General features: G+C 35.1%; 1 protein-coding gene across 1 annotated transcript in view; it reads right to left on the bottom strand.

The window, feature by feature from the left end:
- Positions 1-991: 991 nt before the first annotated feature.
- LOC140172006 (KIF-binding protein-like) overlaps positions 992-15,747 on the bottom strand; it is a 52,137-nt gene continuing 37,381 nt past the window's right edge. Inside the window, 4 exon segments of the mRNA XM_072195354.1 lie at positions 992-1,652; positions 2,356-2,422; positions 4,575-4,631; positions 6,371-6,466. Of these exon segments, the coding sequence (XP_072051455.1) occupies positions 1,572-1,652; positions 2,356-2,422; positions 4,575-4,631; positions 6,371-6,466 (301 nt within the window). The 3' untranslated portion in view covers positions 992-1,571.

The following is a 15,747-nucleotide window of genomic DNA, read 5'->3' as shown; positions in this document are numbered from 1 at the left end:
AAGCGGCCAAACTATAATAAATATATTACTTTTCATCAAATTCCTTACATATATTTGTAAACAGAAAGCCCTGGTGAACTGATTTATTGGTTTTTATAATAAATTGAGAGCAAAAATATCAGAACTGGTCAGGCCGGGTAAAACCCAAAGAAAATTCTTTTGGCACACCAAAATTCTTCATCCAAGCTTCTTTTCCCTCTTGTTTCCATTTCAATATATACTGTTATATATAAAATGTTATCAAAGAGGCCAAACTATAATAAATATACTTAACCCTCATCATCAAATTCATTATTATTTGTAAAAAGTTGAACATCTACGGTAAATTAGTTGGCACGCTTTCTCAAAGTAATTCATATGTGATACGATCAAGCAAAATCAGTCGGAACTCTGCAATCCTAGTTTTGAGATAAAAATGGGCCAAATAATAGAATCAAAATTGACTTTCTTGCCAAAAGGGAGGGGAAAAAACTTTCTTCTTTCACATGAAAATATTTTTGATGCAATTCCGAAGGTAAAATGTTAAAAAGGTGTTCAAATTGTTGTAACTTTGTAACAAATGGTCGTATTGACAAGGGGTTTTCACTAATGCGGAGCTTTGGATACACTGAAAATGAAAATGTAAGAACCCTAAAATTTACCTAGGCCTACATCAGACTGATTTTACTTGATCGCATCACATTGTGTGCCATGCAAAGAGGTTAGACCCAAAGCTATAGACACCTGACTAGCCCGACATATATGCTAGGTCGAAAGAGTGTACATCACTATAATACTCTCTTTGCCTTTTACACCCTTGTAACTTAAGGTCCGTTCATAATACCACCACATTTGCGATGCGTTAAATTTGCGATGCGGATATATTAATTACTTTTGTCGCAACTCAACACAACTTGTTGCATGTGCAAGTTAAAATGTATTTAACTTTATTGCGATATCGCAATGCAGTAGTTGCAGTACGATGCAGTGTGACAATGCATCACATCGCAAGCAACGCATCGCAAATGCGGTGGTAGTATGAACGGACCTTTAGCGTACTCTCATTGATTTTAATGATTCCACGGGGATGCAAAGCTCACAGACTCACAAATCAAACTTTTACACAAGAATTCTGCTGATGACAAAAAGTTTACAACTGACCAACCAACTCTTTTAACACTTGGTTTAATCACATTTGCGTATGTTCTAAATGATCCAAGTATATACCCAGCAAACATAAAACATTTTACAGAAAATGTTTATTGTTGGGTTATATAAACGGTATAAAACGTTTTAATAATGTTTCAAAACATTTTTGAAAACTTGCAAAACATTCTGACATAATGTATTTAATAGTTGACAAAATATTTTGCAAAAATGTTTGCCAAAATATTTTTCAATATGTTGTAGAATTTTCTCATATAAAACGTTTTAATAAAACCTTTATATAACTCAACATTTAAATGTTATTAAGATGTTTTGTGTTTGCTGGGTAATAAATAAATATTGCAACATTTATTCATTGAACTGATGAAAATACAAATTTAATTTTTCTTCCTCAATCTCCGAGTGAGAGTGAATAATTTATGTTATCATTGTACCATGTTGCTTCTTAGTCTGTCCATCCGCACAGGCAGCAGGTCTACCATTTCCTTGCACAGTTCATATTCGGCCTGAAAAAAGAATATATATAATTAATTGAAAACATTTTTTTGTTGGGTGAGATTAAGATATCACACCTAAACTATGCCATAGTTGATTTTTCAGAAATAAAGAACATATTATTAAACATAATGAACCCATTCAGTTGAACTCAAAATCATGAAGATGTTTATAGCAAGTAAAGTGTTAAATACATAGTCACAGTATCATAAAAAGGGTTACTATATCAAATGCAACATATCTTGCCATAATTTACGAGGGCTCACTTATCATGCTTATTGAGCAATTCTGATTTTGGGATCTACCAGTATAGTGATCGTGCAGTCCCGAGTAATAAGTGACTATATATATAATATACATTGGGTTTTGAGCAGGCACTTTGCCTAATAACTTTGTCCCTAATATCACGCATTTTGTTAAATTTATCAGGTACTCTGGGATGTCAATCATGCATTTCACCTTTTTGTATCATTCCAATCTAACAGCAAGGACTAAGTGAGAGTTAATTTTGTGCCAACACAAAGTGCAGCAAATTCCACAGATAGTTGTTTACCCTGTAGTTAGAGAAATTCAGATATATTTCCAAGACCATCATAAATCAATTACTAAAGCTGCCCTTGCTAAGTAAACCACGCAGACAACGAGGATGCATTGTTGTTAAATGGTGATGAATATGATTGAACCCCTAATTAATCAATTCATCAATCAACCTACCTCAACTCTTTGAATACTCTCTGGATGTTTGGTGCAATAATTAACTACCTTTCCGTACAGCTCCAAACTGTAATAAAACCACATATAAATGAAATTGTCAACAGATTTATTATGAGCAACTGCAAAGAATGACATTTTTTTTTCATTTGAAGATGTAAATAACATCAAAGCCTGCAAATTATACCCTATGTACAGAGAGTGGCGCAGTGGTTAGGGGTACTCGCCACCGATGCATGAGGTCTCTAGTTCTATTCCTGATGGTGGCAACTATTGGGTTTGTGGCCTTGGGAATTTAGCTGGTAATGTCTGTGATTCAATCCACTTTGCCCCATGGAGCAATTAGGACTGGGTAACTGACCAGTTGAAATCCACACACTCCTATATGGAAGACATGGTCTTAATATACCACACAGGAGCACAGGGGGTGTAGATTGTAAATGGATTCACCCATTCAGGTAACCCCATTTTAAATTCATACTCCCTGTGTGGATGATTATGGCCATATTTTCCATACAGGGTATAAAGATTTCAACTAAAATAGCCCAATGCATGTTGGCAACTAAACATTTAATGTCAATAAGGCCAAAAAAAAAATATTGTTGTGTTGCCCTCAACCGTGCTACCCTAAATCCTGAAAAATCAGGGTCGCCATTTTTTTTTTTTTTTTATTTTTACAGATTTGTTCAAAAAATCAATTTTTTTCACTTAAAATTAATATTTTATTGTAAGACTAGTCTTTAATTGTTGTCTAACAGGTATCCAGAAGTCAAAATTGACAAATGTCCCTAATTGAACAAGCATTATTTAATATTTGAGGGGATTTTTAAAAACTGAAGGTTTAAAAAAAAAAAAAAAAAAAAATAAAATCCGACCGTCCTACCCAAATTTTCCATTTTTTCCACTTGAGGGCAACACAACAATATTTTTTTTTTTGGCCTAACATCAGGTCCACAGAGCAAATTATTAATAGTCTTAATTAACATGACCAATAGCTACTTAATTATTCAATGGAATCTTTACACTAACTCATGAATATCTTACAGCAAAGATGCACCAGACCTGCCAACCTACCGAAGTCAGAATGAGGGACACTGAAACCAAAACCATGTACATGTACACAATCCAGGTACCGCCAAATTCAAAGACTTACATGTAAAGTGTGCAATACTTTCAGAATTCAGAGAAGGTTTTGCAGGTCTAAATTTATCACAATAGAATAAATGTTTTGAACTACTGGATGAATAATCTACACCAAGATATAGACTAAAGAGAATGTTATAGCAAATTTTAAAGAGACATTTTCATCATTTTCTGCTGTTCTTACATTTTAATTTGCCATCACTGAAATTTTCAGAAAACAGGACTGTCCGTCATCTTCACTTTGGTAAACCCCAAATGAGGGACAGTTGGCAGGTCTGATACACCACCTTCTGATAGTATTTCTGACAAGATCTGTCACAAAACTGTGAAGATGATATCCATGGTATGATAATATTAGGTCAAAGGTTACAGTTTTACATTAGAATCACTCTTACCAGGGAATAAATAAGATTGGGAAGCGTCACTCGAAGATAAATGTAATAAAACTATGGATGCCGCCATTACCCTGCCACCGCGTAGGCCTGGAACATTACCGCGATTTCTACCGGCTGCATCGCGCCCGTGCTCCGCGTTCAAGAAATAAAATTACCCGTGAAAATCACGGCTTGCTGCAATCAAGGTTAGACCTTTTCAAGCCTGCAACAGCGTATTTTTCAAATGTTGAATAGCTGTTTTAATACTTTTAATAATATTTTTAGCGCATCCATTAACTTAATTTATTAAATACATCAAATCGACCAACAATCCCACTCTCCAGACCAAGATTTATACAAGTAAAATACTGTTTCAATCACAAAAATTAACCTTGATTTCGCGCCTACACGTAAGACTTGGCAATAGTCTATTCAGATATCGTTGTCAAGCTCGAGGTGATTGACCCTTGATGATTGACAGTCGGGAGCGCGTACTGTTACAGCGTAGTCATGGTGCTGGGAGCTGCTGGGGTGTTCGGGGTGCTGGCGACCGTCAGTCGACGGTCGCCAGCACCCCCCCAAGATGGCGGCTCCCATGCTGGTACCAAATTTGTAATTCCGGCAACTTCTGTATAGCATACCGTGGCGTGCAAATTTGGCCAAATTTGGAGAATCGGTGAATCACTGTCAGCCCCTTGCTCTTACCTTTGACTCATACATGATAAACCCATCTGTAGATCTAATGTTATAACTTTGGAGTGTCTGAAATAAGAAATAATAAGAACAAGAAAGAATATGAATGGGTGACATTATTATCAACTGGTGTTGGGTTAGGACTCAGGAGCTTATCGGCTCGGGGAGAGCCGGGAGTGTTCGCCCTATTTTTTTCTGACCAGCCTAGCGATGTCAATTTTAAGGTTAGGGATGACCTGATTAGCCCATGTGAAAGCCCTATGTCTTAGCTACATACGGCCACAATCCCAAAACTATAGGCCTTACAATAGCAACTGGATTGAGCAAACAAAAAAGTTTTGCAAAGTGGCGAACTTGCCCCATATTGGGGCAGGTTAAGCCCATATGGTGAGGTAAGTTCACCTAATCACAAAAAGATTTAAACATTGCATAACAATGACATATTCAATGCAAACATTTAGCAAGAGTATACAGGACATTCATTCTCTTCTGGGAGTCACTAAATTTGTTGCAGGGGTTGGGTCATGGTAAAATGTAGGGGTCAAAGTGAGCTTAAGCGTATCATGTTTACAACCGGGAGATTATGGATTAGGACCTAAACGGTGGTATGAGTAATACTGATATCACATAACTTTAAAAAACATGCTTTTCAGTAGTTTTACCATGTTTAACGGTATAATACTCAATATTTTGCATAATACGCTGATGGGGCAGGTCCGCCCTCCAGTTTGGGGTAAGTCCGCCGGGGAAGATATAGAGGCGAACATGCCCCCATCCTCAAAAAAATGACGTGCCTTGTGCACATTTTGTATTTTCTTCAGGGTATGCAAAATACAAATCGAATAAGGAGATTATAACTGCATTAAATCTTTGAGAAATCCCATATGTTCCCAACACAGATTTCCATTAAAACCATCTGTATTTATGTATCAATGATAATACAACATTATTAATGCAACAAAAATTACGTTTTGGTGTAATTTTTTTGTTTTGGCTGCAGTTCGATGAACCGTCCCTATATGTCGCGTAGCTAATATGAGAAGTTTATAATGACCTATGTCACCTAATTTTGCCATCACCAAATCCCCGATAGCCATAGTGCTGAGAAACAAGGGGAGGGCGAACCTGCCCCTAGGGCGAACACTCCTCGCTCTCCCCTACTCAGACAATTTGTCAATTTCCAATACCATTAAAATATATATAATGCAATATGGGAGACAAGTCAGATCAATATACTCAGGGAAGAAAGCCCAGTTTAAATGCAGGAGGAAATGGGAGAACCCAGAAAACCTGCAAGAACAAGTATGGCCTGGAAGCCAAATTGCACATAAGGGAGTGTTCTTAAATACTTTGGTGGGAATGGGGGTGGAAAATATGAAGGGATCAAAAACTTTTTGGTCCTAAAAAGGGGGATCAAAAAAGGTCAGTCCTTAATAGGGGGATCAAAAAAAATTCCGGGGTAAAATGTACGAGAAGACATGTACATTAGGTCTCAAGCTTCAAATCAACAAAATGTGCGCACTTTACTATTTGGTCCCACTTGGTGCAATCCCATTTGGTCCAAAGGACATGGCTAAGTGGGACATGGGACATGAACTAAGAGAGATTGGACTAACTGGGACTGGACCATGTGGGATTTGGACCAAATGGGATTGGACCAAGTAGGAAATACCCTCCAAAACAGACAGATTTAGTTTGTTGCTGTTTTGTTTCCAAACATATCAATCTATATACGGTGGAATTTGTATCTATAGTAACACAGAGTCTAAAATATGTATTCTCCTTTTTCAATCTTTGATTTCACTCACAATCTTGCCATGCAGAAGTATGCAACCATGGCTGGTCTCAACACATCATTTTCCAACTTCTCTGGCATCTTCTTATTTTGGTCTTTTAATGAATCTGTAAGAAAAACAATGGACATTGAAATTTGTTATACATCTTCTCAAAACTATCAGGGAATCTCCCTTTTAACATTCATACCCACAAACTTCGCTCAGTGTTTTACTTGCTCCTTACCCACAGACATATGAATGAATGCACAATGTATCCCTTACATAATTAGGGAAAATGCACCAATGCACCAAAATCAATTGGCTTGTCAATTGTCACTCAAATGTGTAAGCCTTTGGACACATTCTTTGTCTTGAAGCTTCATGCCCTAACATGCTTTAGCCGAATTGCTTTAAAAATGGGCGCCCTTGCAAAACAAACTTGTACACAAAATTAAACATTGTTTAATAAAAAGGGGGAAAACAGAGAGAAAGAGAACCTAATTTGAGACACTTTAAAATAAACTTAATTTTACAAAATTTTTAAATTATAAAAAAGATGGTGTCAACTGTGAACCTACGAGGTGCAATAGTAAAACTGGTAATCACGAGGCCCGGGGTTCAATTCCTGCTGAGTCCTGATTGTTTCACTCTCTCAATTTATATGTCACTTTGTCTGAGCCTCATAAAGTCATTGAAATCATAATTTCTCAGGCTTGCATCATTCATTTCTGATATATATTAAAAGGGTATTTCATGATCCACAGCCTCATCCCCAAAATAATCAAAAAAAGTTGAGATTTTTATATCACTGGAAACCTCTGGCTACATAATGTTTATGTACAAAATATTTCTTGCAGATTAATTCGTTTAGCAAAGATATCCTGAAATTTGAATTTCGTTCTGGTGCACCAGAACGAAATTACAACGCATTGTCTATGGAGCAGTGTAATACGCATAATCATGCATAACTCGCGAACGCAAAATCGGAATCAACTGAAATTTTGGGAATAGGTTTTTTTCGTGGACATCTACTGATAAATGACATAAATAGAGGATGCTAGGATCACGAAATACTCCTTTAAGTGGGCCTTAGCATGCACGAATATGCTATATTCTTTATATTTTATTCTAATCTTACCCGATGTAAATTAGGAGCCATACTGATCACTTTACTTGAAAGTTAATCTGCTAAATGTCTTTGATACCTTTACACTTAATTGAACCAATGCAGGGTTTGTAAAAAATTCTTTTTGGGGTTCAAGTATTTTACATGTTCAGTGGAGCATCAAGGGATATAGTTGTCTCATAGGGTAAAGTTAATAAATTTCTTCTTGGGCATCATTTTGGCCTTGTATTACTCAGACAACAACTCAAATATGACACTATTTTGCCCAAAATAAAGGTGAAATCTTGTGTTTACTGGGCCAATTTTCAATTTTACACTGGGGGAGGATTGGGGTTTAAATTGTCTTAGGGTGTTTGCTTAGGGAGGTTGAAATTTCCTTGGGAGAGGATTGAGTTAGCAAAACCAAATCATTCCAAATCACCCAATGATTATTGCTACCAATTAAGTTTTAATTTCATTAGTAGTGATATCTTTGGAATGACATCTATTTTATAAAACTTTCAATCAAATTTAGCACATACATATGAATCGTCAGTCACAACACATAGTAGCATACATGCATGTCAAATGCAAAATACTTTTCGAAAAACATGTTTGAAGTATATGCTACAAAAACAGAGTAAGTTCTCCAGTGGACCAATTCCATGTATGGTTTACATCATTAAACAATTAAACTTACTTTAAAAAGTCATAATGTACGATCTTTTTTCAGAATTTACCTTTATTTTTTTCAAAACCGATTTTTTGGCATATTTGTAATACTTACACATGTTCTAATTTAAATCTATGAGCAAACTGTCAAATTCGTCCTATTTGTAGTAAAGCGGGACGATTTTCTGTTGGTCCGACATAAAGTCATAATTTTTTTAGATTATGACTTTATGTCGGCTCCATCATAAACCGTAGTCTCCTACAAAACTAGCAGTTACGCTCCCTCCACATGTGGAGGAGCGTAACCAAACTGTCCACGTAGGAGACTAACTCTGAGGCCGCACTCGCTGTCCTAATCCAAATCGTGCGAGACTGTTTCGAGTGATAGAGGTCAAGTTTATGATGTTGTTTCTTTGCAAATTCCCAATGTTTTCGCGTCCAAATGTATTGGGAACTTTCATAATGATTGCATATTATCATTTTAGAAGAAAAAAAGAAAAATCTAAAAATTTAAAAAGATTGTACATTAAGGCTTTAAATAGTTAAAAAAAGAATAACTATTATAGAAGCTCTAAATTTATACGTCACTATGTGAATTGTAAGATTTGGAGAATTTGGCACATATTTGAAGCTTAGTTCGCTATGTGAAACGGATGATATCAGACTTTTAGTGTCTTTTTGTATCATCCGTCATTATGTGAAATAGGAGGTTTGGGGGTTTCAGCCTGTTTTTGAACCATACTGAAGATGCTGATTCTATGCCTAAATGTCATCAATTCAAATCCGATTTTCGCCACATCACTTGCGGATGTTGATGATAAGTCAATATGTGAAATGGAAGATAACGGCAAGTAACAGACCCCCTCCCCCACAGCAACATTTCACAGTCTGGCCTAATCACTAAAAGAGATGGGCACTCCGTCCTGTAAGAAATTGAGGTTCGACTTCTTTACTCATGCTATGCACATGGTATGTATTCAGAATAATAATACTGATGGGAATTTCCATGGTTCAAACAACCATATCGATCACGATTATTGAAGCACAAAAGGCATGATGCCTGCGAAAGGGGAGATGGCACTTAGCTATGTTGGTGTACAAGGGGTGTTTTTTGTGTAACAGGTCTTCAAACATCAACTTTCAAGAAAAGAGGGAGGTGTTTTCAAGAAAGTTAAAAACATGTGAACTTGTCATATTTTGGTGCAAACTTGTTAAATTAAAGTCAAGTTTGGTGTTAAATTGCCCTAAGTCTTTGTTTAAGGGGTATAGTCCATACAAGATCCCGCCGAACGATTTTTCTTAAACTTCGTACCAATTAAATTTCATCGATATACTTCGAATATCTTAAATAAAAAAGAGGGGTCACGGAGTTAGTTTTCGAGAAATAACCATTTTAAAAAGGCTGTTTTGGGGAAAAATTAGTACAGGCGTCTATGGGAAAATGGACATTTTAGACATGTTTTCGATTATAACAAAAATCTACGCAAACAATTTTGCTTATTTTTTTATATAATATGCGCACCGATAGGATATTTCCTTAAAAGCTAATAAAAATAGGGGCCACGGAGTTACTTTTTTCATAATTTGAGCATAAATGGCATATTTTTGGTTCAAAATACCAGTGTGACATATATAGCGCGTCACTTTCGCGAAAACTTGTCGCAGCTCATACTGGCGCTCAACTGTCGCGTATGCAGGTGATATGGCAAACACCTGCAACATGACCGTGGAGGTGATTTTCGTTCGGTTTTGTAACCCTCTTGATATCAAAGTATCTATTACGTTATGACTCGATACGAAGTTCTTCAAGCCAACAAACAAAATGAGACATTTTACATGAATCTGTAATTTCAAATTAAATTGAATTTGAACTATGTCAATATTGCCATTTTTTTCTCATTGTTTTTGCTTCGCATGACAATTTGAATGACTTATAGGCAATTTATATGTTAATTTTTTACACCTTCACTGCAGCTTTGAGATTACTGAATAGGCCTTTAATTATGGACTTAAAATAGACGGATCCCATTATATATCATTTTTAGAATTACTCAAATATCACATTTTAGGCTTGTAGGCCTAACTGGGTTTGGGTTCAATCCACTATCACCGTTTTATTATTAAGTTATAAAGTCAGTTGCATGCGAAGTAAGTTAGATGTGAAAATATACCTTTTATAAAAAAAATGATTTCATGTGATATTTATTTCAAATTACATGATTTTACCTTAAAATACTGCTGAAGTAATTTCATTATAATCCATAAAATAAAACTACTTCATAATAATATGTCATATAATACTAGTTAATAAGATAACAGGCCGTTTGATATCATGCGGCCTTTTATAAAAAAAATTTTCTTAGGCCTACTGTGCCTTTTTAAATGGACAACATGCCTAAGAAAAATATAGACCTAACTTTATTTCTAATAATGTATAAACCTACAGCCTATAATATTTTTACGTATTATTGATTTCCTCTTGCCCAACCAAAATTGAGTTAAATAGGCCTAATAATTATGCATTAAATTACATTACGAAGTTATACTCTTTATCAAATTTTATTTATAATAATATTAAAATATTATAAGTTACCAAATGAGAGATGTGTAACGCTTACCATTTCAATTACAGCATAATTTTCTTTTTCATGAACTATACATTTTTTGAATTTCTTAAATGGGCTCGCCTACACAGTCTAATTAGGCCTAAGCCTATTGCTTTTTTTTTTTTTTTAATCTTAGTTATTATTTTATTAATCTTTCTTGTCCCTAATTATTTCTTTCCTTTCCTTCTTCAGTCTTTGTTTTTTTTTCAGTATCCTTAATTTATTCCGTAACTTTATTTGTTGTTTCACCCTTTGTCTTTCTTTGTTAATCTTCCTTCCTTTTCTTTCTTTCTTTCTTTCTTTCTCCCTTCCTTTTCTTTTCTTTTTTTCTTTCTTTGTTTCTTTCTTTGTTTGTTTCTTCTTTCTTTCTTTCTTTTACTCTTTTTTGTCTTTCTTTCTTTTACAAAAAATCGTATGGCAAATAGCGATGAAAACACGATACTCGTGCGTAGCTGAACTTCTTACCAGCGACCGGCGCCCACTCCATGCAGTTTTTGGTTTGATGCGCGCTTGGCGGCAAGAACTGCGCGGACAAGATTTTGTCAGAAATTCCAGTTAGAAACGAGTGCGTACTGCACGCATGGATTATACCCCTTAAGGGTGATTTTTGGTGAAATATCAAACACTTTTTCAGGGTTATTTTGAAAACAGTTGGTCACATCATGGCTGTACACAATTATGGTTGAGTGCCCAATTGGGATGAAGTAAACATTTTTTTCATGTAAATGTGTCAAACCAAGTTATATGTACTCTGCATGCTGGATTATTAAAGCCATATTATAACATTTGCTGAGGAAGGCGCCCTCACTGAATTTTTAAAATTCCTTTTTTACACGATTAAATTGTACTTTATTAAACCAAAATAAACTGAAAAAATCAAGACTCAAAGTGCTGTAGTTTTGTCAAAATCCGTGATTTTAAATTAAAGGCTGATTCAGCGCTTTATTATTACGATGGAATTATTAGTCGAACGCATCCACGATGTTCATAATACACAGGTACGTCATGGCGTGCGGGGCGGTGATATACACAACAAAGGGTCGTACCACAACACGACCGAAGGAGTGGTACGTATTGGCAACATGTGCGCTGGTAGTAAATTCCAATTTTCTTTGCTTTGCCGTAGTTGTTCGGCTCGAAAATAAAAGGGGATATATCTGACAGTAAAAGCTAACATTTTATGGCAAAGAAATGCTAATCTATTTTGTTTGAAAATGTTATAATATTGCTTTAAGTGCATGGTTCATGGTTGACAGTGGAACTTTTTAAAGAATTCTTGTCACACAAAAGTTAGGGAAGTTCTCAAACACTTTGTTGATGAGTCATGATTGTTCCTTTGGGTGTTTTGACTACATACAATACAGACATGGGTGTCAACAGATTAAGTTATTGTGCAATATAAGGAAATGAATGCATGAGTTGGCTACAGACAATATAGACACACATGCCAACAATGTATTATTTGCTCAATATAAGGACAATGTAAAACACAATTGTTGAATCAAAGGAAATAAATACATTGAGCAATATAAATGAAAACACAAGTTGGAATTCCCCTTGAAATTACTGCACTTTACCAGTCACTATTATCTGTGATTTAATAGTGAAGCTCACAAATTGTATTCGCTGGGTGAAAAGGGCCAGAATTGGGACTTTCCACCATCATTAATTAGTATTAAAGCTACAGGCATTCAACTTACAGGTGCACTCTGTCGTCTACTGTAAGAAGGAATGAAGGAACAGCGTGCATGGAACTAAATTTTGTCAGCACCAATTATAAACTAGTAGTACAAGTGGATACACGCTAAAGTGAAGCCTGCATCAGATCAGTACTAAGAAGATAATTCAACATACCTTCTGTGGATCATACAAACTAGCATTGGATTAAAAGGTTAACAGGACTAAGAAGGACATTGCTGTTGTACATTGTATGTTACTATACTCTACTAAATTTGAGGAAGAAGTACAATGTTATATACGATGGAATTGTTATTGTGAAATTCAGTATAATGTTTTGAGAAATATATTGTACCATATCTGATGTCATCAACTAACTAGAAAGAGGCATTTCTTTTCACCAACAACCTCATAATTCGACAGGTGGGTAACATTAGCTGCCTGTGTACGTGTGAGTGGATTACATAGTTATTAGACTCAATGCAGTGCAGTATCAAGCTTTTACAGATTTGCAGAAATTAACTAAATGTACAAATATTGTATCTGTACATTATTTTTACAGAAGTGTGGAATTTTACATTGGGATTTTTCTAACATACAGCCACCTTAAGATCAAAGCTAAGAAAAGGCACTGCATGAATGTTAAAGATAAAAATTTAAACAAATAAGAAGAAATGGTAAGAAGATAAACTTGATTGATACTACATTAACCTCAACTAAATTTTAACACCAAATCACAATTAATCTTGTTTGTGATTCTGACAGTTTTCATGATGGCACAAAGATTGTATTTGTACCTTTTCCTGATCTCAATTGTGATGATCTGTTTCAATTTAGTATCATCTGAAGTGAGTGATGCCAATGATACTGTAAGATGTCAAAATCAACATTTCATTCTTTCCCGGAATGATACACTTACAATTCAGACATATAAGAACGAAACATGCCACTCTGTGGTGTCTTCCACTAATAATCATGGAATTACTGTGAATGTTCTTTGGCTGCCCTCTCGCTCCATTAATGACTACTTTATCTTGGAAGAATCTGGACCAGAATGTTTGAATCGATCCTTTGGCTGGATTGGATTTACGCCAGCAGAACCATGCTCCATTATTCTTAATTGCAGTAAAGTTCACATCAACATGAGAGTGTCGTCTATTTTGGAATTACAGGAGAGCAGTAACATTGCATCAACAAACAATTTTGAATATACCAAATGGTTTGGTATAGGTAACCTTCGTGCATTTGATAACTTCAAGTTCCACCAGTGTAAAAATGTTCATATCGTTGATGACATTTACCAAATGCCATATTATGAAACTCACTATGTCACACTACAAGATTTTAACCCATCTCTCAAGATAACATTAGAAGGTGATTTGTACTTCAAACCAGATGAACTACCTGGATTTGACCTTGACCTTCCAAATGATAAAATTGTACTTTTAGCTGAATTCGGAATGTCCTACTGACTGCTTCTGTACCCTAAGAATCCAGATGTTTTTTATTGACTGTCCAGACATGTATGTTAGCAAGAACATTCTTTTATTACCCACATCTGCAGCTTTGATTCTCGTGAACTCAACTGCAATAGACCTCTCTGACAGACAGCTCACTCACATTGAACCTAGGTGCTTCCTCAATCTGTCAGATGTTATCATTTTATTGTTGAGCCAGAATAAGATGACAACAATCGGACCAGGTATTTTTGAAGGTTTAGAAAACATCCATACATTGGACTTGTCTTTCAACCAAATCTCAAGTATAGAAGCTGATTCGTTTTCACATTTGTATGAATTAAAACGGTTACTGTTAAATGTAAATAAGCTAAAGTATATTTCACATAGTTGGTTTGATGGTTTGATCAATGTACAGGTATTAAATTTAGGTGGAAATACTATAAAGGAAGTAGAACCAGATATATTTTCCCTGATACAAACATTAAAGGTATTGTCTTTCCCTGATTGCCATTTATCTGAATTGGGAAACCTTCCAAATGACCTGCTGTTATTGGATATTTCATCAAACATCTTCCCAAACTTTCCCAAAAATCTGCCAAAGAATTTAACCCAATTGTCTTTGGATAACAACCATCTCTCCTTTCTGAACCAAACAATACTGTATGATAAATATACATTAATATCACTAGTCCTATCACACAATAATTTATCTGTCATCCCGAGTGACTTGTTCAGTCATCTTTATACATTAAAACATCTTTACTTGGGTTCTAATACTTTGGGAAAATTACAAACAGACACTAACAACAGTATCAACTCACTGAAATCACACATATTCAGAAATCTTAATCAATTGCGAACGCTGTCTTTGAATGAAAACAAACTCAATGTGATACAAAGTGACCTTTTCAATAATTTGACAAAGTTAGAGATATTATGGCTGAATGAAAATAACATTACGTCATTACCATCAGGTGTATTCAGAGATCTTCATCAATTGCGAGACCTGTGGCTGTATGGGAACAAACTCAATGTGATACAAAGTGACCTTTTAATAATTTGACAAAGCTAGAGATATTAGGTCTGCATGAAAATAACATTACATCATTACCATCAGGTGTATTCAGAGATCTTCAACAATTGCAAGAGCTTCCTCTGTCTGGCAACAAACTCAATGTGATACAAAGTGACCTTTTTAATAATTTGATAAAGCTAGAGATATTAGGTCTAAATGAAAATAACATTACATCATTACCATCAGGTGTATTCAGAGATCTTCATCAATTGCAAAAACTTTACTTGTATGACAACAAACTCAATGTGCTACAAAGTGACCTTTTCAATAATTTGACAAAGCTAGAGAAATTAAGCCTGCGTGAAAATAACATTGAATCGTTACCATCAGGTGTATTCAGAGATCTTCATCAATTGCGAGAGCTTTACCTGTATGACAATAAATTCAATGTGATACAAAGTAATATTTTCAATAATTTGACAGAGCTACAGATATTAGGTTTGCATGAAAATAACATAGAATCATTACCATCAGGTGTATTCAGATATCTTCATCAATTGCGAGAGAGCTTTCACTGTATGGCAACAAACTCAATGTTATACAAAGTGACCTTTTCAATAATTTGACAGAGTTACAGATATTAAGTCTGAATGAAAATAACATAGAATCATTACCATCAGGTGTATTCAGAGATCTTCATCAATTGCGAGAGCTATCACTGTATGGTAACAAACTCAATGTAATAGAAAGTGAACTTTTCAATAATTTGAGAAAGCTAGAGCTATTAGGTCTGAATGAAAATAACATTGAATCATTTCCATCAGGTGTATTCAGAGATCTTCATCAATTGCGAGAGCTTTCACTGTATGGCAACA

Source organism: Amphiura filiformis, chromosome 15 (genome assembly GCF_039555335.1).
Source record: "Amphiura filiformis chromosome 15, Afil_fr2py, whole genome shotgun sequence".
Lineage (NCBI taxonomy): Eukaryota > Metazoa > Echinodermata > Ophiuroidea > Amphilepidida > Amphiuridae > Amphiura > Amphiura filiformis.
This window is presented reverse-complemented; position numbering and strand designations above follow the sequence as displayed.